The 26304-nt window shown below is 40.6% G+C and overlaps 2 protein-coding genes across 3 annotated transcripts; one reads left to right on the top strand and one right to left on the bottom strand.

Moving 5' to 3' along the window:
- Positions 1-251: 251 nt before the first annotated feature.
- Positions 252-5688, bottom strand: LOC309440769 (ATPase PAAT). Of its 2 annotated transcripts, XM_082054852.1 has the most exons (6): positions 5502-5688; positions 5160-5354; positions 3727-3799; positions 2983-3189; positions 1742-2211; positions 252-809 (listed from the first exon to the last, which is right to left on the bottom strand). In XM_082054852.1, exons 1-6 carry the CDS (start codon positions 5636-5638, stop codon positions 581-583), a joined length of 1311 nt encoding a protein of 436 aa, XP_081910978.1. In that variant the 5' UTR covers positions 5639-5688; the 3' UTR covers positions 252-580. The 2 variants fall into 2 exon arrangements, with proteins under 2 accessions (XP_081910978.1, XP_081910979.1); XM_082054853.1 differs by lacking the exon at positions 5160-5354.
- A 2095-nt stretch (positions 5689-7783) lies between these two features.
- Positions 7784-26025, top strand: LOC309439893 (disintegrin and metalloproteinase domain-containing protein 9-like; the record flags this gene model as incomplete). The annotated part of the gene is made up of 22 exons (XM_082053061.1): positions 7784-7853; positions 10525-10622; positions 11778-11854; positions 12417-12495; positions 13435-13511; positions 15040-15256; positions 15734-15799; positions 15884-15955; positions 16614-16786; positions 17427-17511; positions 18545-18666; positions 19527-19698; positions 20313-20402; positions 21208-21403; positions 21516-21621; positions 21824-21998; positions 22408-22488; positions 23650-23755; positions 24442-24574; positions 24990-25053; positions 25533-25589; positions 25951-26025. The coding sequence occupies 22 exons, from the start codon at positions 7784-7786 to the stop codon at positions 26023-26025; spliced, it is 2391 nt and encodes a 796-aa protein (XP_081909187.1).
- Between the last annotated feature and the right edge of the window lie 279 nt (positions 26026-26304).

A 26304-nucleotide genomic window follows, 5' to 3' on the forward strand; every position in this document is an offset into this window, starting at 1 on the left:
TAATTGAGGTGGCTGTGCAGCCAGCGAGGTTTCAAAGAACCCAGGCTGGGGTTCAACTTAAACCTGAGTGCTTAAACAGCCTAAGTTAGGCAGTGCCAGCACTACCCTTCCTCTTATAGATGCAATAATAAACATCTTCAACAGGAGAGCCATGAAAATAAACCAAAAGCACAAAGAAACTACGTTTGGTTCTACTGTTAACACGTTACACATCAAAGAAATGAAGACAACAAAAAAGTGAAACGATTACATGCAGGTAAAAAGATACACTGTAATTCAGTTTATTTAGAGTACTTCTCCGTTGTTCAAACTGGAACTGTGTTTCCTACGGCTTTTAGCAATGCGCTTTAAATAAATAAGCCACAAAGGGCATACAAAATTCTTGCATTTAGGAAAAAAACACATTCTTAAGATCTTCCATAAAACTAACAACTGTGTACAATAGTGGATAGAATTACAGTAACAAAATGCAAGTAAACAACACTGAGGTTCTTTACAGTTACAACTCCATAAATACTAAGCTTTGTAAAGTATAATTGCCCTTGAAGTACTTACACTGAAGTCCTATATCCATATACATCTATCTCTCCCCATTAGAAAACCCTTCGTTAGAATCATAGTGTGCTTGTGAAATTTTGTTTGGCTTTGAGTTCTGAACCAAGTCCATTAAGAGAACCATTTTATTATCTATATGTGTCTGAAGAGCCTGGATCTGGCGATCGATATAGTCCATTAGTTTTCTCTCCATCAGATCCATATTTTTTGAGATGATCTTTTCCAAATAGGAGCAAATAGGCTGTTGTTCTACTCTGTGAAAAGAGCAAATATAAGAATAAGTATAATCCATTTCTAATGACAAGGGGCATGATAGAGACCTGGACACTTGAACTTCTTTTAAATGTAAAGCCTCATTTATTAGACAATAAGCTTTGGAAGGTATTAGGTTTTCAGCACTAGTGAAATACCTCGCTTGTCACATTTGCAATCTCAGAATTTTTCTATAAACATGCTAGGGTATATAGTAATTTTTCAACCTTATTTTTTCAAAGGCTCAATCACACATTAGGCAGCTTAGTTATGTAAAACAAAATCCACACAACTCAACAGTATACACTGAGTTCAAATTCTTCCCACCTAAAGTGTTTCAAGAGTTATACAAACTATGCAATTCTTTCAAAACACCGCACTTTCCCAGGAGCTGGAGATATTCAGGCTTTATTAGAATCCCAATTCCTACATCTCACCACTTCCACTGTTCCTCAGGCACCAAACTGGGTGCACTGCTACTACCACAACGTAAATGCCAAGAAATGAGGAGGGACAGGAAAGATCAGTGGGATGAGATTAAATAAGTACAGCAGAAAGATCGTGGCACATGCTGTGAAAAACTGGAGCTAAGATTTAGGAGCCAAAATGAAAATTTAGATGAGAAAGACAAACTCTATGTATATGAAATTGCAGAAAGACTATACTTTTGTTTGAAATCATAAAAGGTGACCTGGAGGCAAAAGACAAACGGTTTAGTAACAACAAATGGTATGACTTCTTCTGAAAAAACTCTTATATTCAAGCAGCTCATCTGGAAAACTGATTTTAATCACGTTCATCGCCACACAGCCTTACACGCATTTTAAGACTCGCTATTGTTGTTAATGAGAATAAAATACATTATGTATTTTATTTTTTAAAACTTGTGAATAAATAAACCACTAATTTAATAAGCGTACCAAACTTTACTTACCCGTCACACTGAATGCCTTCCTCTTTAGTCACCACATTTTTACCAAAACGCCTCTCACCATCTTTTAGCCGAAGATGATTGACCTGACTGCACAAGTTCTGAAGAAAAGGAAGAAGAACCTGTGGATTGGCTACACTTGGGGTTTCGCTCGCTTGTTGCTGCGTATGCAAAGATCCCATGGCTTTAAAATAACTTCTGAGGTCAACTGTGTTCTGCTGGGTAGTAAGTCTTTCAGAATCAGAAGTATTCTCTCCTTCAGGTACCTGTGTGTTCGGATCATGACCAGTTTTTAAGTCTTCATAGGCTGTTTCACTTGTTAAATGGTTTTTACCAGGCAAAGGTTCACTGGCTGGTTGATCTGGTGATGGCCAAAGAGCTGCACTGTGCAACCCATCTACTGCAAGGTCACCTCCAAAGTCTGAGTTTTTCCCAAAGATCCATTTCAGTTTGTCTCCAAAAGGTAAACTGTTCTGATGGGATGAAAAACAACACAATTAATATTTAAGTATTAAAACACACTGGAAATTATATAACGATAGGTACTTTATAACTCTTAATAATTATAGCATTCTACTAGTGTGATGTAAAGATTTTAAAGCAGTTGTGAATTGTACTCTTAGGAAAAAGCACAGGAAAAGATTTTCCCTGTACGTATTATGTGTTAATTATCTTGTCAGTCTCTAAGTCACAAAACAGATTTACAGATGTCATTTTTACCACGCTGTGTCCAAGGACTGAGCATTATTAACATCAGATGGATTCAGGATTCTGTTTAAATAGCCTGAAGTAGGCAGGATTAGGATCCAAATCAAACAAATGCTCTGAAAGAGCACATTCCCTTTAGTTGAAGGCAACGTGCTTTTAGTGACAAGAAAGGGGACAAACCAGCCCATCTACCTACACCCCAAACATTACAGGGAATGCACCCACTACTGACAAGGGACACCAACAAAAAGAGAGGCAGGGTGGCAGTGAAGTCTGAAACGTTGATGATACAGAGCTCTTAAGTCTGCACTTGGTGTATGCACAGCGATTCCTGAAGCTTTATTCATTGCACTCCTTATTTAAGGTGGGCAAGAGCTAAACCAGGATTAAACAAGCAAAAAGTCTGGGTTAAAAATTAAAAATAATTTAAAAAAAAATCTTTTTCACCAAATCAATTGGGAACACGTTTAACTGTTACAGCAGGCAAGGTCACAGAGCAGCACTACCTACATTTAAGGAGAAGCACCAGGACTTACTTTCTGCTGACATCGGACCATGTCCATGAGCTGCTGAGCACCAGGAGACAACTTGGACCCCATGGATTCCATTATCATTTGCACCCTGTCTAGATCTATGCTCGAGCCTAGTGAAGGAAAATCAGTTGCTAGTTTTGCAGACACTGTTTTCACTTGTACAACTATTTTACTGATGAGCACTCTTTGTTTCTCACCAATGGAGAGCAGCTATTGCAAGAAGGAAGAAAAATATTTTGGTTAGGAAAGAAAAGTAGTTTCGTGTTTTATTTGTATGTATGGGACAAGGGAAAAACAATGCCAAATGCCTTTCCAGGGAAATTAAGCTGATTTCTCCTTGCTATTACTCCTCAGAAAATTCTGATGGGAACAGAGGTGAACAACCCAAAGATACATCAGGCCTTAAGAGCAGTGACCATACAGACTTCCATAAGGTTATTTAACCCCATCAGAGTTAACAGTTCTAATTGATTACTTGCAGTTTATCTGCTTTATGAAGGGTTTTTTTCTCTAGGAGGTCATTCTTTTTCTCATATAAATATTAAGCCTTCATAAAAAGAAAACGGCGATACAAATTTAAAAGGAGAACGCTGCCATCAAGACAAAGCGCCCATCATCTAACACATTTTTAACGGATTATATGAAGTGACAAAGTGTATAAAAACAATAGTTTGACTAAGAGCAAAGCAATTTAGTCAATTAAGTGATTAAAAAGACAAAATAAAACAGTTATGTTAAACTCCCTACCTTAATTCTACAGGAGGTTGCAGGGCATTCGAACTTAAGGTACTTGTTGTATAAAGTAACCTTGTCAGTTTCCCTGAAAAAATAAAATAAACAAGCTAAGACATCACTATAAGAAGTACTTTTCTCTTTAGTAGAAATATACTATATCGGTGAATATTTACATAAAAACCAAGTCTGACTGGAACATATTTCTAATGTGGTATAGCAGTTTCAATGCATATACCCAACTTGTACTGAATCTTACTGGACACATATATACAAAAGGATTTGTATGCATATGTACATTACCTACTAGAGAAGCTTTTGAGGCTTAGTATGTTACTCACACACCATCCCTGAGGCTCTGAGTTGGTTGTTTTTATTTAGCTAATTAAGCAGCAGATGTGCCATGTAGTGACTTAAACAAAAAAGACATTGCTTTAGGGCCCCTGAAAAAGCACGGATGGAAGGGGCAAACAAATCTTTTAATTTCTCTCTTGCTCTTTAAGTGTGAGATGACTATTTATCAAAGAAACGAGATCTTTTGGTAAAGATCACCTAAGAGAGATCTGCTGAAGAGACAAGCAGATCTGTTGGCTAAAAAGACTAAACAATACAGGAGAGTTGCACCTGTCCTAACTCCCTCTGTAGTCTTACACAACAAAATTTCAGTGGCACTTCACAACTTACTGAATTAAACGTTTCACTAATTACAAAAGAAGAAAAAGTAACTATTAGCATAATCGCAGACTTGTATCTTTATCAAAGAGGCAGCACTTTTGCGAGCCACCAGCAGCTGTGAGGAGCACACCAGGGTTAGAACCAGAGTCACACAATCTTTTCAGCTGGAAGAGACCCTCAGATCATCGAGTCCAACCATGGAGTTCTCCCAGGACCGTGGTGCCTGTCCCCATTCACCAGTTTTGCACAGACCTCCAGGAAAGCCCAAGGTGGGTGGTTTTCATGGTGCAGATATCAGGGGTTTACCAGGAGCAGCACCTCAGATACGGACAGGGAATGATGGGCTGAGAGTTGGGGTGTTCAGACTGGAGAAGAGAAGCTCCAGGAAGACCTCATTGTGGCCTTTCCATACTTAAAGGGGGTGATAAGAAGGATGGGGACAGACTTTTTAGCAGAGCCTGCTGTGATAGGACAAGGGGTGATGGTTTTAAACTGAAAGTGGGGAGATTCAGGCTGGACATGAGGAAGAAATTTTTTACACTGAGGGTGGTGAGAGCCTGGCCCAGGTTGGCCAGAGAGGTGCTGGATGAACCATCCCTGGAGACATCCCAGGCCAGGCTGGACGGGGCTCTGAGCAACCTGAGCTGGTGAAGATGTCCCTGCTCATGGCAGGGGGGGCACTGGGGGAGCTTTGATGGTCCCTTCCCACCCAAACCATCCTGTGATTCACAGCGACGGGCCAGCCGGTGTTCGGGGTCCCGGAGCAAACTCACCCCGTGGCGCAGGCGGCGCCCAGGCTCTGTCCGCGGCCGGTCCCGCAGTACTCCTCGCCCACGTACACCTCCATGTGCCGCGCCTCGCTCAGGACACCGACGCACACCATCTCCCCGGGCGGCCGGCACTCCAGCTGCAGCTCGCAGGGCTCCTCGCCGCCGCCCGCCCGCCGCTCCACCACCACGGCCTCGCTGCTGCGGGGGAAGCGCCACGGCCGCGTTACCCCGCCGGGCCCGCTCCCGCCGCGCCGCCCGCACAGCCCCCGCCCGGCCCCCCGCACACCGCCCGCTTGCCCGCAGCCGCCCGAGCCGAACTGAACTGAACCCTCCGCCGCCCCTTACCTGGCGTCTCCCCGCAGGCAGAGCGCCCGGGCCAGCCCGTGGGGCGGCGCGCAGGGCCAGGAGCACCGCACGGACACAGCGCACGGCCCGGCCGGGTCAGCGGCCGCCACCTCCTCCGCCGAGCGGCCGCTCGCCATCGCGACCCCGCCGGGACGGCGCCGCCAGCCCGCAGCGGCGGCCGCCGGGGACAGCGCCTGCGCAAAGCGGCGGGAACGAAGCTCTGCGCATGGGCGGCTGGGGCGGCGCCCCGGAGAGCGGCGGCGGGGCCCCGGGGAGGGGCGGCGCGCAGGGCCGGTCGGTGGCTGGATACGGGCGTCCCGCTGCTCGGAGCCTGCCCGCCAGGGGCTGCCCCGCCGCGGCCCCCAGGGCGGGGGAGAGCCCCTCGCCCTCCCGCGGGGAGCAAGGGCTGACACGGGGGGCGGTCTGGTGGAAATAACACCCGCGGTGTGGGCAAATCTTAGAATCGTTTTGGTTGGAAAAGATGCTTAAGGTCATATTTTCACATTATCAAACGACATTTACCAGTAGAGAGCATGTACGGAGAAAATTTGTGTCTAATGACTCCTGGCCAGTAGCTCAGAAGTGGAATGTCAGCTCGGTGTTATCCCTCCTGGGACACAGGAGCAAGGGGGCTCAGCAGCGGTGATCTCCATCAGAGAATCACAGAATCATTTTGGGTGGGAAAGACCTTTAACATCATCGAGTCCAACCATTAACCCAACTCTGGCACTAAACCGTGTCCTTGAGAACCTCGTCTAAACGCCTTTTAAACCCCTCCAGGGATGGTGACTCCACCACTGCCCTGGGCAGCCTGTTCCAATGCCAACAGTCCTTTCCCGGAATAAATTGTTCCCAATATTCAACCTAAACGTCCCCTGGCACTTGAGGTCATTTTTTCTCATCCTGTCACTTGTTACTTGGGAGAAGAGACCAACCCCCTCCATGCTCCAAGCTCCTTTCAGGCAGTTCAGAGATCAGAAGGTCTCCCCTCAGCTCCTGTTCTCCAGCTGAACCCCCCAGGTCCTTCAGCCACCCCTCATAATGCCAATATTAGTCTTTTTTCTAATAAAACAAAGCTCTCTTGGAGAGATGGAAAAGCCTCAAAAGCCTCTCAGCACTACGGAACTTGATAAAACAGCAAAATGTGGAGCAACGCAATTCTCTGGCTTGCACGGAGAGAGACTATAAATAAAAGATTGAGTTCATTTAATTTTCAGTAGGATCCCAGCTTCTGGACTCGGGGGAAGCTGCTCCTGATACCGCGGTACAGACATAAACCAGGGAACACGGATATCGAGTTCTTGGTGCTCGGGTGAGGGGCATTATTTAGGTCTGTGAAAACAGAGAGATGGACTTGGACAGGCTTTGTATAAGCTAATATTGCAAATGTAGTTGGCATCTCTGCTCTATGTCACAGAAGCTGTTGTTTTATGCGATTTACTAGCAATGGAAAAAATGGATTTGCTTTGTTTCAATTAGTGAATGAATTAAAGTTAATTAATGTAAATGTTGTAGCATGACAACTGTCTCAGTCTCCTTTTTGAGTTTCTAAATGTGCTTGAGACTTCTGAAATGCATTGCAAATGCATCCACTTTTAGAAGTGTTTATTTTCCGCTTTGGGTGACAACGAGGTGCATGATGCCTCAGAAGATTATTTGATCCTGGAAGAGCGATGAGCTGCACAAAATTAACGCCTTTTAGTGAGAAGAATGATCTTTAACATAGAAGAGACTCAGTAAAATCCCTGTTTTGGGGATTTCCATGTGTTTGCGGGATTTCCGTGTGTTCATATGCATTGTATTTTTTAAAGTAGAGATGAAAACATTGAAAACTAAGAAGCTGACATTTCAGAGAGTAGATTGGTTTGTACTAGAGGTTTTTTACTGAGCTGACAATAGCCGGACTAAACCTCCTAAACAACGTATCTATGAGTAGCAATATTTTAAGTTTCTAATCTCCTATGATCTCACCGTGGTATCAAAGTCCTTCAGAACAAACCAGCTTGATCCTGGCAGGGGTTGCTGCCCTTTCTCCAATCAGCATTTCAGAGTGTGCTGCTTTGTATTTGCCTTAAGCTGTCTAACCAGTTTGTGGGTTTTTTTCGCAAGCCTAATGGATTAGATTTTCCTTCCCATTTCCTTAGCACAGATGAGGTATCGGGGAGCTTTTTCTGTTGTTTACCTTCCGAGCAGGCAGTTCTTGTTCTTCTAGTTCTGCAGCCGAGGGCAGGGTACACAGTGTCTGCTTGGATACTGGCGTCGTTTCTCCGGGAAATCTAATCATGTTAAAACACAGCCTGGTTTTGTTCACTTTTGGACTCACTTTAACTGGGAAACCTTTTTGGATAAAAGGTAAGCTTTCCGTTTTTGTTACATATTCAGAAAGTTTCTGTACTCTCCGGTCCGGACTGTAAATGACTCTCAAATCGAGTCACAGCTCTCCCCAGGTATTAGCTTATTAGCTGACTTGTTAATTGAGAAAATCCTCTTCAAGAAAAACATGTCTGGAAAAGATTATAGGTTGAAGCTTTTTATAGTTGAGCTTTTTGTGTGTGGTTTTTTTTTTCCCCAGGATGTAGTAGGTACATAAATACATCATCTTCCCTACAGGACACTGGTTGTGACAACTGCAGTTATTGTCCCTCTCATCAACAATAAAGCCTGGAGAGAAAGATTTTGATCTTCAGTAACATGAAGGAAGTTCCTACAGTTTTGGTTTAGTTCTTCATTAACTCATTTCCATTTATGATTTGGCTTCTGATTTTAGATGTAGATACGACACCCAAAACATTTCTTAGCAAGTGATATTTTTATGCCTTGCATTAAAAGTTTCCTGCTTTCAGGTGTCAGAATTTAAATTATGAGAACTGCATTTCCACGGTTAGTTCAACATACATTTAATTCATGAAACAGAATGGATTCTGTGATTTAGATAACAAAACTATTGCAAATTAAGAGCAAAGTCAGAAGTAAATACTGAGTGCTGATATTCTTTGCAGAGCTGTTTGCTAATAGCACCTTCCACATTTTGGTTGCAATGGCAGACCTTAATGATAAACGTGTGCTGCCTGCATCTGGCTTTTAAAAATCCTGATGTTATCTAATAGGTAGAGATCATCATTACACTGAAGAATCCTCCTCCTTGCTTTGAATGGGTGATCCTCTGGCTTCTTTGCAATGATGAATGAAACATGGGCAGCTGAGGGTGACTTTGTGCAACGATAACTGAGAAGAAATCTCTTTGTTTCCTTATAAAAGAAAAATTAACATTTTTGTTATTAAAGCCCATGTTATTGTTTATTCTGTAACCTGTTTAAAAGCAATGGTTGTGTCTCTGTTGACCGAAGTGAATACTCTTAAACCAGACTGATGAGCAGACAAGACAAGTTGTTCCAGGGGAGGTTTAAGTTGGATATTAGGAAAAAATTCTTCCCAGAAAGGGCTGTCAGCCATTGGAACAGGCTGCCCAGGGCAGTGGTGGAGTCACCATCCCTGGAGGGGTTTAAAAGGCATTTAGACGAGGTTCTTACGGACGTGGTTTAGTGCTAGAGTTAGGTTATGGTTGGACTCGATGATCCCGAGGGTCTCTTCCAATCAAAATGATTCTATGATTCTATGAATCCAAGTTCACACAATTTTTTAAAGTGTCACTGGAGGTTGTTTTCATCTTTATATAACTGTTTACCTGAAACCAGATACTCAACAGACTTCTTATCTTTAGCTTCCTGCATTAGCGTGATGCTCTGGAGATAACTCTGATATAATGGAAAAGGCTATAAACCTTTTCGGAGGTTTGATTGTCACTGGAACAAACAGAATGCAGCGTTAGGCAATGGCAGGGGCAGCGTGGTGAACCAAGATGATACAGGCAGCAGGTGGCAGAATTATATCCAGAGGACAACCATTAGTATTCCTCACTCAGGGCAATGCGGGGAGGAAGAGGAATAAAGGGATTTAAATGGAAGGAGAGGGCCAAAGGGGGAGTTGATTAAATCAAGAAAAGGACAGAAGTAGAGGCAGGAGCAACAGGGAGAAGATGAGCAAGTGCAGGATCTAACAGCAGCTGGAAGGCAAGACCACAGCAAATGGCACTGTAACCAGTAAAAAACATTCCCCAGGGTATTTAGGGACTGTATTTATTCTCCTGGAAATACAATATTCTCCTGTCTGGCAAGTTCTGAAACATCCTGGCAAAGCTGGATCAAAGGATTTGTACTACATGTCCATCAGGCAGCCCTGCTGTAGATTTACAGATCAGCACCAAAGAAGTGATTTCACAAAGCTTGAAGGAAATTAATTCTATGTGAGATGTTAGCATGGCCAGCTACTTCAAAAAATACTGCGAGGGGGCAGATGGGTGGACAGAGAAGGTACCTGCATAAATTTTCTGTGGTACATCAAGTTAAAAGTGTAAGTCATGGAAGAAAACATGTTCAAAAATGATAGATGAAGTTACAAAATCAATCATCCAGGTAAGACTATAGGAGAATTAAGATTGTGTTGATAGTTTTTCTTTGCATGCTCCAATAGTCCCCAGCTTTAACCTGAAGTTACTTTTTTTAAAAATCAGTTTGTAACTAAGACTAAGAGTCAAAGCCAAGATTTGGACACCCAGTTTAGGAAAAGTTTTCCTTGAATGTGCAGGTTGTTTTGGGGGGTGTAGTCATTAACCTTGATTATGGTCAAAACAGCATTTCTACGCATTGAAAACGTATCTGTATACGGAAAGTAAATACACAAGGCCATATCTATTTAGTTTAAACAGTGAGAAATGAAAACTAAGTTGGCCATGAATGAAAACATTGATTTATGTGACTTTTCCCAGCATAATGCAACAACTCTGGCAGAGACAGAACAGACCGAACTGAGCATGGGCAGCACTGGTCCCGTACAGGGGAAATTGCTCGTTCTCCATTTATGGCCGGATCGGACAGGACTTTTGGCAATGAGCACTGGGCAGATGCCAACAAAATGTCTCACTTATCCTTTCCGATTCTTTAGAAATTTCAAACTTTATTTTTAGGTGCATCTTCTGAACAGACATCCAGACTTTCTACATTAGAAATAGTTATTCCTCGAGGTCTGACGGGCAGAGAGAAACATCACTCATTTCCTCATGAGGTTTGTTACTCTATCTGAATTCTTCTTCTGATGTCTTTCTACTGTCCTATATTACAGACACACACAATGTATGGTATATATAGAATAATTTTGTGAAGGAATGTGCACTATCTCTTCAGATTCTTAAGTGTTTTCAAGTAGTTCAGAGTGAATTTGTTCCCACAAAGGTCTCTGATTTCACTCTAAGTGAACGCCTTTCAAACTTCTAGTCCTGGTAACAGCTTTGTAAGTGGGGAGGAACATGAATAATTCCATTTCCTCTGAGTCAGATTAGATGTTGAACTTGACCTTTAACATCCATGCTGTGTATGTTCTTTTGCTCATTGTACTTGGTCACATAAAGGGCTGATGCTCGCTTTGTAGAAATGGTCCAGCAGAGTCGCACAGGTTAAATGAATGAGTTAAAAGAAAAACACCTGAGTCTTAATTCTTGAGTTCTGAGGTAACTTTGCATTGTTCCAGATACCGAGTTCCATTAGTGAAGTAACTGCTGATGAAATAGCATTAGTCATCTGTGTGCAAACCGATTAAGGAAGGGAGAATCTGTGAGTCGTTCATCCGGCTGCTGCTCATTTACCTAAGGAGGGTCACGAAACACGACGTGGGAGTTGGGCACAGGGTGGGTACGTGGGTTGTGCCCTTCTTGGAGAACCGAGTCCAGCCACCTTCATCCCAACTGCATCTGCCTCCCCTCCACCAGCGTCCCAGGACAATCTGTTCCTGAGCCTAGAGAATATAGCATGGTAGTCTAGGTCTAACTTTACTAGGTTTAGCTTTACTAACACTTCTATTTTGTCCTTTTAATACCACAAATTTTATATTTCCATTCTTTCTGTGGACTTTATATCTTCTACATCACCTCTACAAATCTCTAATGGCAGATACATTTAATTTCTCATGTACTTTGTGTACTTTTTCGTTGTCTTCTACATTAAAATTTATAGCTTAGTTGAATTTAAACTTTCCATAGGGAAGAACGTCGAGTGTGTTGCGGAGACTTTAAAGGCACAAGGGTTAGGATTGTGTGTTTTGTAAATCTGGTTAATACTGAAGACACACACACTAGTTGGACTTCTCTTGTCAAAGAAAACATGGAACTGACAGAACCAAGTAGAAAATCACCTAATTAAGTGGTATCTTTCGTTCTGTTTTCAGGAGCATTCAGATGACAATCTCTCTTACTCAATTAAAACCAGAAATGGAACGTACCTCCTCAAACTGAAGAAAAATAAGTATGTGGTAGCGTGTTCTAAGAAATCATTCCGTCTTGGGATTTAGGTGCATAGAGCATGAAAACAATCAGAAGAAACCATTTAAATGGCAGATTATATTAATTACAAAATGACTGTTATGTAGTGTTTCTGTTATGATACTAGCTGGCAAATAGAAGGGAATAATATTTTTTATAATTGTGCAGAAATTTATTTTTATTATTTTTTTATTAGCACCACAGGATAGCAGAGTTCAGGAAATCCTTATGGAAGATTAGAATTCAGCTCAACAGGGGGAGGGTTGTTAGCCTTGTATTTAGTGTTGTTCCTCATTCCTGAGCATGTAATAGTCCAGGCCCTGATATAACAGCGTCTGGTCAGGTCCTACTCTACAGATATTTTAGTCAAAATATTTTAAAGTAACTTATTTTCCAAAAAATGCAGCTCATTTTTTAGGTATTTTGTTTCATATCTGTGGATTTTAATAACAGAATTTTAACCGAATGTAGTACTTACTAGCATTCCTGAGTTATGTCTTGCTTTCTAGACTTTTAACAGAGCAGTAGTTTATTTTTGTTTCCAGAAAGCTTGTTGGCGAAGACTTTACGCTATATACCTATGGGAAAAATGGGAAACTGGAGGCAACACAATCAAAAAACAAGGTATCATACACAATAAAATTGCCCTTTTGTTTCAGAGTTTTCTCAAACTAGGGAAGCCAAGCTTTATGAATTGAAGCTGTACTAACAATTTGATAGAACTGAGGATGACAAGGATGCGTATGCAAATAAATGTGTTACCAAAGCAAAAGTGAACACACAACCATTAATTCTGAGTGTGTTCATATGTCTATAACAGGACAATGAAAACTGGTTGCATTTTTGGCAGCAGAGAGGAAAATGCTAGTGACGCACATCAAGTATCTACAGAAAAAAATTTATTTGCTGGAAAAGAGGCTTTTGTGGATTTTCACATTTGTAGCATTTGTGTTTAACTGTTACCACTGATAAAACACAGGAGGTTCTGTGTCTGATGAGGGAGTTGGCTCTTTATGGTGACACAGCATCACTGTTTTCCAAGGTGTGAAAGGAGATGCCAGGAGATTATGCCAAGGCTGAATTTGAGCTACCTGATTAGGTCACCTTTGCATACTATGCAATTAACAGTACACTGGCAGCACCAAAACTCTGTAGTTTTTAGGTCCTGTTTCAAACAAGCCTTATAAATACTTTTGAATTGAATTTCAACTTTCAACTGCATGTGAGATTAGTGAGATTTAATGGAGTGTTTAGTGCATGGGAGATGTTCTCAGATCAACCCTTGTGAGGAGTCTTTAAGAACAGGACAAGCAATGTAGATGAAAAGATTCTGCTAAAAAATGGTGATGGGTTAAACTAAAAAGCTGGTTGTTTTCTAGAACCAAGGGACCAAATGCTATTGTAGGTACTCGTGTCAATATTTTACTCTGGGATTACTTTCAGAATAGGGAACTCTTGCCAGCCTTAATGTCATGCAAATAAAAAGGCCCGTCAGAAAATAAGTTTGCATTTGAAGCAACAGCCTTTTTTTGTCATTAATTATGTGGTTTTGTTGCATTTCAGCCACACTGTTATTACCACGGCACTGTTGAAGGAATTGCTGGCTCGATGCTTGCTCTGAGCACATGCGGTGGCCTTAGGTATTATATCTTGCTTTTTACTTCATTGTGCGGTAGCAAAGTAAAAACCAGTTGCTGTTCATCATACAGCTGGAGATAAAACATCATCCTATCTTGCATTTTTCTATATATTTCACCTTTTGATGAAGCTGAAACTCTTTAGGTGTATTATAGCTTCCCTCAACTACCACTTTTTTCCCCTTTTCCAAAATTCCTTCGCAGAAAAAGATAAAATGAGAAAGCATGATCTAAATACAGGTGGAACACAGGCCTCTATTACTTGATGCAAATGTCTCAACCGGAGGTACCTTTGTAGAAGAAACACTGATGAAGCTCCAGCGAACAATTCTGTCTTAGGAATGGGCACGTTTCTAAAGAGAAAATTCTGTGGAAAAAGTTTTGACCCAATTTGAAACAGTTTTATGTGTTTCGAATACAAGAAAATTATATTTATTTGAGAAACATAAAGGAGCCAGAATAAAGCATAAAAGATGGTGGTGTTCTCCCCATAGAATCAGTCCATATGAGTTGGCAAAATGACACACACGGCAAATTGCACAGATATTTAGAATGTGCTTGGAGCGTGTCCACGCTCCCCCGTGTTCGCTGAGCTTGGCTCTTCAGCTGGATTTTGGATATACTCATTGGTTGTAGTAGCCTTGTTCAGTTTGATGTCTTTTTGACAAGCAGTAAGAGGCAACTGTGATAAAGTTCACCCACACGTTTCATGTACAGTGTCCCAGTGAGATGCCACTCAGAATAAACAATGACATTTTCTAGCATTCCTTTAAATGAAGAATTAAATGCTCAACATGCTGGTATTTCAGGTAACGCTGGATCTCACTAAGCAGAACAGATATTTCCTTTAGGCTATTCTGTAAACTGATGCAGACTCAAATCCTTTGGTTACCTTGAACTCACATTTTTGAGGGTTTTCTTTCGCAAGATATTAACTAGAGAATTCTGTTTCTAAATAGAGTTTTGAGATTCTGGAGAACAGATAATAGCTTCAGAAAGATTCTGGTACAGCATGTGGGCATGTGCCAGGTCTTTCTGAGCCATGGACAAACGCAAAATTGTTATAACCAGCTACACTCAGCAGTGCAAAACTGCTGTTGCCCTCATTGGACCCTGGTGATTGCTTTTAGCTGCTCTTTCTGTCTTAAAAACTATCTCTTTATAAAGTGCTGGATTACTTTAACTGCATGGGGCTAGGAGTGAGACTAGAGACAAGGCCTAAAATAAACCCTTTGCTCTGTACCCACAGTCCAGACTCATGTAGTAACAATTTGGCTTTCCTGCTAATTGTTTCAGAAAGCCCACACTTGTGTACTATCGAGTGTTTTAAGCAAGTTCTGCTTTGTCTTTTGAGATCCTGTTGGGCATTTGAACTTATTCCCTACACTATGATAAGCTAAGATGATGATTTATTTCAGCATAGTGGTACGGACAATTATAGTTTTTAAGTATTCAGCTGCCATTCATTTACCTATGCATAAGTGCGAGGGAAAAAGATGGGGAATAACTTTCATTCTTTTACAATAATTAGAGGAATTCTCAACATCGGTGGCAAATGGTATGGAATGGAGCCGCTCAACGCATCCAGCACATTTGAACACGTGTTTTACCAGTTAGAAGATATGCAGGATATCCCCTTCCAATGCGATGTGCTGAACGGCAGCCTTCATCACGAGATGTTTGTGCAGCAGCCTGCGAAATATGCATTTTTATCCAACAGTACCTCTATCAGTGAAAAGCTTTTGAGGGTAAATACCTTTGTTTCTCGAGTCCAAGCCTTCTCTTCAGTCTGTTCCAGCAGCCAAGAGTGTCCAGAGCTCTTGCTTTGGCTTAGAACCATTGCAGTTGGTTTTGGCCTAGCAGGTGACTTTCTTGTTGCCTTCATATTCCTGGACCCCAAAACTGCTCAGGAAATCCTAAAACAGAACAGCACAAAGGGAATTTAACGCAATCCTTTAGCAGAAGAGCAGAGCTCTGCCCCAGACAGGTGTGGGTATGATGTGAGAGGCATGAAGCTGCCACTCAGCTCGTGCATCCCAGTGTCTGAGCAGAGTGAATTATTGACGTGCAGGTATTTATGTGGAGATCTAAGGCCAACTGACTTTTGAGGCCACGTTAAAAATGCATCATTGCTTTAAAAATACATGAAATGAAAACAGTAAGATAAGCAAAAAAACCTTGAATTCATTAGTTAATGTTAACTTAGGCTGTTTTCTAAATTGCAGAAGAAGCGAGCTGTCCTGCCGCAGAAAAGCTATGTGGAATTATTTGTCGTTGTGGATCACAACAGGGTAATTATATCATCCAATGCTAAATACATTTTATTACTTCATGAATATTTTTTTTCTCTGACATTCTCATGCGTTATTTTACAGTTTTTGCAGAAGAAATCTGATCCTGCTGCGGTGCAAAAGGAAACAGTTGAGCTGATTAATTACGTTGATGGGGTAGGTCAGAGAAATTGCCCAGATTTAGTAGTTTCTACTTTATCATAGTTTTCAAAAGAACAGCTAATGCAGTTGTGAAACTATTTGGAAGCTCTACCACGATTTGTAACACATTTAAGTCACATCACGAAGAGATGTGCAAGCAGAGGGAGAGATGCAAGTGTTTTTATACCATTTCTGTGCGCTCCCAGATTTTGACCATTCCAGGAATGTGAGGTCTCCGTCATGTTTTAGATTTCCAAGAGGAGTATTTCTCACATTTGTTAGTATTTTATTGAGCAAACTGTCAGTGCTGTGAACAATTCCATAAGCTCTCTGATCATCTTTTCTCAGTTCCTCCTCTAGACAATTAGCTAAGGACATAAATGAACATGGTCTTTCCAACTTCTGCAACTGGACGAAATGTTTAGGTACCTTCATGCAGTAGATTGCCTTTAGTCATATATTCCTTCCTTATTTAGTTTTATAGATATTTTTATTTATTTTATAATTTATAAATATTTTAGCTTATAAATACAAATATTTTATATTTAGCTTCAAAGAAACTGACGTTATGTCTCAGTCACTATGTTCAGTGTATTGCTTATTCAGTAATACTGATGTAATCTTCCATAATTCAGTTGAAACAGCTTAATTATTATTATGGGGTTTTTTTCAGATGTATAGAGCACTAAACATCCAGATTGTTTTGGTTGGATTAGAGATCTGGACAGATAGAAACCACATATCTGTAATGGATGGTTCAGCTGGAGATGTACTGGGTAGATTCGTTTCTTGGAGACAGAAAGAGCTTCTTAAACGATCGAGAAATGATGTTGGCCATCTCATTGTGTAAGTTCTCATTCAGTGGAGAAACCAGCCACACTGCCAGTTGTTGTTAATGTATATAATTTGGGGGTTGTATATGAATGAGTATATAACTGGATTAAAATTCATTCAGCTTCCCAACTGTTTTAACCTGGAAAAATGACAAGAAACTGTCATTAATTCTTCACAGTTCATCAATTCTAGGTGGCTGTAGGTAGCTCTGCTTAAGTGGGGGGGTGGACCAGATGACCTGCAGAGGTCCCTTCCAACCTCAAGCATTCTGTGATTCTGTGAACTCAGCAGCACTGCCACAGCAGATTAGGTGATTGATCATGATTATCAACTTGTGTTATCCAGATATTCATTATGAATTACAGTGAAGCCCTGATATGGTGATAAATTTCTTCTTGACATCAAGAAGCCCAAATTTGTTTGCAGTATTTGTTGCAAACTCATCAGCGTCTTTTAGCAGAAATCATGAACTTCCAGCACCTCTGGATACTGTTATGTTATATATTATATTTCTTCTATAATACTGGCCTTTGGCATCCCTGATTTGCATGAATATCTGAGGAATTTTCCTCGTAAATTTACATTCCTTCAAAGAATGGGATACATTGAGTTGTTATTCAGAAATACCACCTTCAAACTGCTTTTGTTGCAGAGGGAGAAGCACTTACGGTGGATCCATTGGAATGGCTTTTGTGGGAACCGTCTGCTCACAAGTCCAGGGAGGCTCCATCAGCACTGTAAGTACATCGTGTTGTGGTTAACAGAAGAAACTAACCCAGGAGATGCTAAAAGATCAGAGATGTGCTGCTGGTGGGACAAAGAGGTCCCTGAGCAATGGAAGGGTTTCCCCTCAGCATTTACAAACCCCAGAGCTGTAGATGTTGCTATTGCCAGAGGTTGCTTCCATAGATGTACCTTCCAGAACATCCTATTAAAGAATGTGCTCTTTGTTGACCTATTTGGCCAATTCACCCCAGTCTTGGAGACCAGACGTGGAGTCATGTGGTTTCTTTAATGAGGTTTCTTATGTAAAGACTTGCGCATATTTTTATACTTATATATATTTTAAAAAGGCATTTCCCCATTTCTCTCTTCATCACTTCCAGTCCACTTGGCTGATTTAGTCCTGAAATCATTTTCTGATTACCTTTTGTAATTCATCTAACTCAAGGTCACATAAGAAAATCCCACCCTCCTATCATTAAAGTTCATAACCACCATGTTTTGCGGATGGGAATGCAGCTACAAAATGATGTGTAGTTTTTAACTCCTTACATGGGTATAAAGTAAACATAATGCACCATATTCTCAAGTATCTGGAATTCCCCACAACAAGGCTGACAATGGTAAAAAAATTTAAATTGGGCAAAATTAGTAAGAAACTATTTTTTTCTCCACCTTTGGGGCAGAATCAGTATCTCCAGAAGTTCCTGTTCTTACAATATCAATGTGGACAAGCTCAGAAGCAGATTCTATTCTTTAACAGTACATTTGGTATTGAAGACTCCATTGAAATCAGTGTCATGACTGATTAACCGTGTTATTATTCAGAAGACTTTCTTAATGGAAGGAATACAAAGAGTGGCAGAATCTGGCCCTACCTGAACATAAAAAGTGACAGACTGTCCTTGCTGCTTTCACTTCGCAATACAATTTAGTGTTCTGCTTTCACAGCCTCTGAGAGCTTTGTGGCTTGAATAAATCAGTAGGTAGAAACACAGTCTTTTCTTTAGTTTCACCATTTTTTTTAACACTGATTCTCTCTATTAGTTGAATCATAACAATATGTTACGTCACGCTACAGTAGTTGCACACGAACTGGGGCACAATCTCGGACTGAAACATGACGATAACAGGTGTCCTGCGTCCTATATTATGCACAGCACAGATAAGTAAGATTTCCAGTTATTTTATCTTAATAACTGTTATTTCTCTGCAGCGACCATGCCTTATACATAGTGAAACTCCCATGAATCTTGAAGGACTTTTATGAATGGGGAGTTGTTTGAAAAGTTTAATCAAAGAGGTGAATTCACTGGCTTAGGTCTTGACATAATTTTAATTTATTTGAAATGCTATCTGTTTTCCAGTCTAGTCATTCTTTATTTGTAGAATTCCTCAAAATATATCTGGATTTTTTTTTTAATGATAAGTGTGTTGCTGTTGGTTTTAACCTGCTGAGGATGCTTTACATATACTCACTGTTCTGTGCAAACATGCATCCTTCACACAGATTGTGTTAACAGTTAACTTAAAGAAAACCTCTTGGTCCATGTTTCTTTCAGTTCATTGGTTCTTTGGCTTCCCCTTAAGAGAAAAATATTATATTATTTTATCTACCCACATTTGTATTACTAAATCAGAGTAATTGAACATTGGACAAAACTTCTATAAGAAGATGCATTCCTGAGTTTTTAGGGATTCCAAGTTAAGGTGAATGTCTTTCTGGAAAGTATTTTTAATTGACCATTTGTAGCCTAGGTACAGACAAGAAATTTCTATGTCCTGTTTTATACAGGACACCAGAAAGGATAATCTGATGGAAAGTACATGCATTTATGTTATCCATAGCATTTTTAACTTCTAATACTGTACTCTGATGCAAAATAAAGTAAAAATTATGTATCTCATGATCTTCAAGTGTTATGGAACATGATATTTATTATACATCAATGATATTTTAAGGGCTTAAGTTGTATTTTTTCCTGTAAGTAAAATATTTATAATAAAAAAATAATATCATGCTTTCCAGTGGATCCAGGAATTTCAGCACCTGCAGTGCTGATGATTTTGAGAACTTTATTCTAAATGGACAAGGAAACTGCCTTAGAAATCCTCCCCAAACAAGTCATGTTTACAAAGAACCTGTCTGCGGTAATAATGTGGTTGATAATAATGAAGAATGTGACTGTGGCAAACCGCAGGTAATGAATTAAATTCAACTGGATACTGTTATGTTATATATTATATTTGTTCTATAATACTGGCCTTTGGTATCCCTGATTTGCATTAATATCTGAGGAATTTTTCTTGTAAATTTACATTCCTTCAAAGAATGGGATATATTGAGTTGTTCTTCAGAAAATAAGTGTGTCTCAAAAAGGACACCAATAAATCGAGAGGCTGTCAGCAAACCCTGGTTCCATTGTCTAGGCCTTCTCTAAGTCACGAAAACATACAAACATTTCTCTACATCATACTGCTAGTTTAGTGGGAAAATAAGATGGGGTAAGGGTGATAAGTGTTATTTAAAATCCAAAGCGTTCTGCTTCTTTTAGTGTCCATTTAAAGTGTAAAGCTGTCCTAAACCCCTGTGCCACAACACATCAAAACAGATGATTTTCTGATGACTTGTAAAAAAATACAGCCAAACCAGATGCTGGTTTTTGTTAGAGCAGAAGGATGTCAGCCTCAGAACCTGCAAGAGAGACCATGTGTTTGAAGTTTGGCTTGTCCATGCACTTGGTTCAATGATGTACTTCCCTAGCTATATATTGAGGTAAAAAATATTAGTTCCTTGTCCATGGCTGTTCCCCAGGAATGTACCAACCCTTGTTGTGATGCTGCAACCTGCAAACTCACACCTGGATCGCAGTGCGCTCAAGGACTGTGCTGCAAAAATTGCAAGGTAGGTTATGTTTTATTAAGCTAAGTTGATACTAATTACTAGTATTTTTTAATGTTTGAAAAGAGCTATCGTAGCACTCTTATTTTCATATTATCAAATGACATTCACCAGTAGAGAGCATGTAAGCAGAGCATTTGTGTCTAATGACTCCTGGCCAGTAGCTCAGAAATGGAATGTCAGCTCGGTGTTATCGCTCCTGGGACACAGGAGCAAGGGGGGCTCAGCAGCAGTGATCTCCATCAGAGAATCACACAATCATTTTGGGTGGAAAAGACCTTTTAAGATCATTGAGTCCAATCCAACTCTGGCACTAAACCACATCCCTAAGAACCTTGTCTAAACGCCTTTTAAACCCCTCCAGGGATGGTGACTCCACCACTGCCCTGGGCAGCCTGTTCCAATGCCTGACAACCCTTTGGGGAAGAAATTGTTCCCAATATCCAATCTAAACCTCCCCTGGCACAACTTGAGGCCATTTCCTCTTGTCCTATCGCTTGTTACTTGGGAGCAGAGACCAACCCCCTCCATGCTCCAAGCTCCTATCAGGCAGTTCAGAGATCAGAAGGTCTCCCCTCAGCTCCTGTTCTCCAGCTGAACCCCCCAGGTCCCTCAGCCACCCCTCATAACACCAGTATTAGCTACACCATATGAAACTGAGGGAAGTTTTGGATACTTGTTACATATTGATGTGAAAAAACATTTTTGTCTTCTTAAAATCACAAAAGGTTCCCAGTAGTCATTGTTTCATGTTGGAACTTCCTGTGTTGCAAAATAAAAGTAGAGTGGCATTTCTCTCTGGTTCTAGTTTAAAGTGGCAGGAACAGAGTGCAGATCAAAAATGAATCTCTGTGATCTACCTGAATACTGCAACGGCAGCAACGCCTACTGCCCAGAGGACGTTTATGTCATGAACGGTTACCCATGCGACAACAGGAGGGCATATTGCTACTACGGAGTGTGCCAGAGTTTTGATTCACAATGCGAAGCTATATATGGAAAAGGTAGGATTATAATTTAATGTAAAAGGACTTACAGTCTCCTAACAGACATTTCCAATTTTTCTTTCTCATATTTTTAACACAGGCTTACTAAGATTCACTGTTTTTCGTACAGGGGCACGAAAAGCACCTGATGTGTGCTTTGAGAAAGCGAATATTAAAGGAGATAGATTTGGAAACTGTGGAATGAGAGGTGGAGTGTACAAGAAATGTCCTGTTCAGTAAGTCACCAGCAAATAAAAGCTAAACCTAAAATCTTCAATGTAAAACACACATTCTGTTACAAACTCTTAGAGAATGAGATTTAAAATAATCATTCCCTGAAGTGCAAGCTAAAAGGTTTGACTGGATGGTGTATTTGCACCAATATTAGGGGTTTTTTTTCCGTTTACCTTGTTTCTGAGTGTCATTCGTTCGATACAGGCACAGTCTGTGTGGCAAGCTCCAGTGCACGTCTGTCAGTCTTCAAAATCTTCCTGCTTGGAGCGTTGTCAATAACGCATCTGGGGTTCTATGCTGGTCTTCTGACTTTGACTTAGGATCAGATGTCCCTGATCCTGCTCAAGTTCACGATGGAACAGCCTGTGGAGAAAAGAAGGTAAGATGAATCATGGCAGCATTACAGAAGATATTTCACCAAGTGGGAAGTTAACTTTCAAAAGCATTACATAGTTCTCTTGTTTGTATGCCATATTATATAATGGCATATATTATATAATAAAACAATCTGCTTTTTCAGATATACACACAAAACCAATTAATTAGCTCTTTAAAAATCATAATGCTACAAATCAGTGAACTGTGCTATCAGTTATTCACATTATTCCATCAAAATACATCCACAGATTTAAGAAAATCTAAGACAAATACAGCTATAAAATTGTGAAGTACTGAATGTTTTCAGCCCCTTTTCTTGACATTTAAGCAAAAGCTGTAGACTTGTAAACACGTACATTTATATAGTATGTTTATAAAAGGATAGGATATTTGAAAATTACTTTTTCCAGGCCTGTTTTGATTTTGAATGTGTTGATGCAAGTCATCTGGGCTACAGCTGTGATGTCAAGCAGAAGTGTAATGACCATGGGGTAAGTAGCTGCTGTTTTCATGCCCTGTTTCTAGAAGACATAGACAGGTACAAAATCTCTCCATAAAAGCAATAACCATCCAGATGGCTTTGGTTTTTTCTGATCTGTTTGAAAAGTTAAGTCCACTTTTTATCTGTAATTTATGTAAACCTCTTAGCACTAACGCTGAAAGACATTTCTTCTGAATTTCCCTCGAGAATCACAGAATCCCAGAATGTCAGGGGTTGGAAGGGACCTGGAAAGCTCATCCAGTGCAATCCCCCCATGGAGCAGGAACACCCAGATGAGGTTACACAGGAAGGTGTCCAGGGGGGTTGGAATGTCTGCAGAGAAGGAGACTCCACAACCCCCCTGGGCAGCCTGGGCCAGTGTTCTGCTACCCTCACTGAGAAGAAGTTTCTTCTCAAATTTAAGTGGAACCTCTTGTGTTCCAGTTTGAACCCATTGCCACTTGTCCTAATGTTGGTTGTCACCGAGAAGAGCCTGGCTCCATCCTCCTGACACTCACCCTTTACATATTGATCCCCGTGAATGAGTCCCCCCTCAGTCTCCTCCAGCTCCAGAGCCCCAGCTCCCTCAGCCTTTCCTCACACGGGAGATGCTCCACTCCCTTCAGCATCTTGGTGGCTGCGCTGGACTCTCTCCAGCAGTTCCCTGTCCTGCTGGAACTGAGGGGCCACAACTGGACACAATATTCCAGGTGTGGTCTCCCCAGGGCAGAGTAGAGGGGCAGGAGAACCTCTCTGACCTACTGACCACCCCCTTCTAACCCACCCCAGGATGAGAAATTTTAATATTACTGAGCTGCTGAATTGTAAAACGAAAATATTCCTGTGAGGAGGACAGTAGTGATTCCTGATTTATATATGTCTCCCTGAAAAATCAAAACGGAGTCGAAAGGTTGTGAAACCGAGAAGTTGTTTGGACTGTAGTCTATTGCAGGCAAATAAAACAAAGGTTCATTTTTACAGAGGTTTAACTCCTGGTATCAGTATCACTCAGTGTTTTGGGATGTTAGAGTGGGAAAGCTTATTCCCAAGCAATATTTCTAGTTTCCATATGCAATTCTTAACGTGTAAGTCCAAACATACTGGAGGTTGAAAGCGGCTGCTTCCGTAGAGGCGTTGTTGGGCTGACTAATCCCTGTTGTATCGCCCGTAGGTGTGTAACAACAATGGGAACTGCCACTGCGACTCCGGGTGGGCGCCGCCGTTCTGCAACCGCTCGGGCTACGGCGGCAGCGTGGACAGTGGTCCAGCTCACATCGGTGAGATCCTGACACTGCCCTTCATTCCGCCCCCGCTGTCTGAGAAATAATCTACTAACAGGGGGTTTTTCAGTCTCTTTCCAACTGTTTTACTTTTCTGCTGCGTGAGACGCTTAATCACACACTGACCTGAAAAACAAACATCATTATCTGATGTGTAGGTTTGCAGACATCAAGGAAGTTGGTCCAAGGGAGAATTTCACCTCTGTTTAGTCTGAGATAAAAAGCGATACATTAGTTGCTTAGAATGACTGTTACATTGTTTAAATAGTTAGATATTTAGATATTTATTTAAGTATTTAAAACAGGGGAAATGTCTGCAAATGTCTCCTATTTATTAATAGCTTAGAAAGACCAAGAAAACGTGCAGATCGGTTGTGGGTAAGCAAATGCAAAATGAATCTGTCTGCTTTAGAATTCTTGAAAAAATATATAGGAAAGGGTTAAGTTTGTATATCATACAACACGGGGTGGGTAAGGCAGAAAGAACATGTGATAACATAAGGCCAAATCCTGCTTTTCTGATCATAGCATTTTCTAAATTTCAGTGGAGTTACTAGTTTTGATCCATAACAAATTGAAGATTGTAGATTTTAGAACAGGAAGGTGGTTTTAGCAGGAAAAATGCTTTAATACGAGGTTAAACAAGATTACTATCTTACATGTTTTCGATTCTTTTTCTCTAGATACATCACTTCGAGATGGTCTGCTTATTTTTTTCTTCCTCGTGTTGCCGATAGTGATCGTTACTATCTTAGCGGTGATTAAGCGTGATGCACTAAAGAGAAAATTCTGCAGGAAAAGTAGAAGAGAACACAGGTATTTCACTTACTACAAATGCATGTTTCAACACTTAAGATTAATTTAACAAGCCTGTTAGATGATTTATCTATACAAGTAATTCCATACCTCCTAAAAGACAAGACGTCCCTGCTATTAGTAGTAGCAGGTGGTTTAACAGCCAGTACCCTGCTATTAGGTATTATAGTTTAATTCAGATACTCCAGTTGTCAGTTCTCAAGCAGTTTTTCCCAAAATACATTATACTTTCCTAATTCTAATTGATAATTGTATTATCATAGCACATTAAAATTATTTGCCAAGGCCAGAAAGGGATGGAGTTGGAAACAGAACCCAGATCTCAGAGCTGTAGATTAGTCCCTTGAAAAATGCTGAATCCTGAAGGTAGTTAAACCACAGGGGGATTTGCCTGATGATGTGGTTTTTATTTCAGGGATAACAATGTGCAGCAACCAAAGCAAAATAACAGACCAAGTCATAATACAAGAAATAATCAGGTAAGACAGATGCATATTTGTATTATTTCATGTTGAGTAATCCAAATTGTACAGTGCCTTTTCTCTAATATTGTTACTGATGACTTTGTGGTTGTTGATGCATTGACGCCATCTGGATTTTCAAGTATTTAAAATAATTTATAATGTGTTAGATGGGACTTCTGTTTGGGCAAGTATGGGGTTTATTGACTGCCCTGTCAACACAGGCTGTGAATAATAGGGGATGGAACAGGCTGCTATTTAGAACAGCTGAAGATTGAACTCTGAATTCTGGGTCAAATACCAGAGAATCTGCTCAGCCAGGCTCTGGATGAAAGAAAATAAAAATTATAAATAAAAAATGTTACAAGAGAATAAGAATAATGTTACAGGAAATGAAAATCAGTTCTAAAATACCACTAGCTTAATACTGAATAATTAAGTGCGCTTTGAACTACTGTGTTTTTTGTCATCTTGATTTTCTGTGATATCTTTTCCAGCCTGCCACATCAAGTCCTGAGTTTTTTACTATATCGCATTTCCCTGGTCCAAGGTTTGTGTATTTAAAACCTTCTTTATGTCATGTTTGCTGTGTTTACATTGCTGTATCACTGTAAGTGAAGCTCCTAATGTCTCATGTCCTGCTTAGGAGGATTTTTCATACAACATCATGAGATATAAAATAGATTAAATGCTTGAAAGAGAAATGCTGTTTTACTGCTTGTATAGAGAACAGAAAAGGACATGTAAATGCTACTAAGGAGAGGGGCAGAACAAGGGAGAGGGAGGAGCAGAGAGTGTTAAATATATGTATAAATACCAGCAACTGTTTAAAAATGGCAAAGAACCAGTTTAGAAATACCAGTTGTGTCAAGTCATGAAATACTTCACAAAATGTGTTTTCCACCCTTCAGGCAGCCAGTAAAAAGCCAGTTTCCTGCAGTTCCTTCAGGACCTCAACGACCTGAAGTCCCACCTAGACCAGCTGTCTGAAAAGTTGCTTGGGAAATCCTCAACCAATTCTGACAAGTAACTTGGTCTGAAAAGAAATTAAAGATTGCGGTTCTCAAGTCCTCTCCCTGTGCAGCCAAAACACCTTCTGAAAGCACGTACCTCTGGAAAGGACTTGATGCTAAGAGGCACTGAACACAGATTTTGTTACATCCCATTGTTTTGCTAATTGCTGCTGGCTCTATTTGTGCCTCTTCTACCTCATCTCTTTTTTTTTATAAATAGAAGAATGACGGTCAACTCTTGTTGGATTAAATCAAT

This window comes from Streptopelia decaocto (assembly GCF_964273445.1).
Source record: "Streptopelia decaocto genome assembly, chromosome: 5".
NCBI classification, from domain to species: domain Eukaryota; kingdom Metazoa; phylum Chordata; class Aves; order Columbiformes; family Columbidae; genus Streptopelia; species Streptopelia decaocto.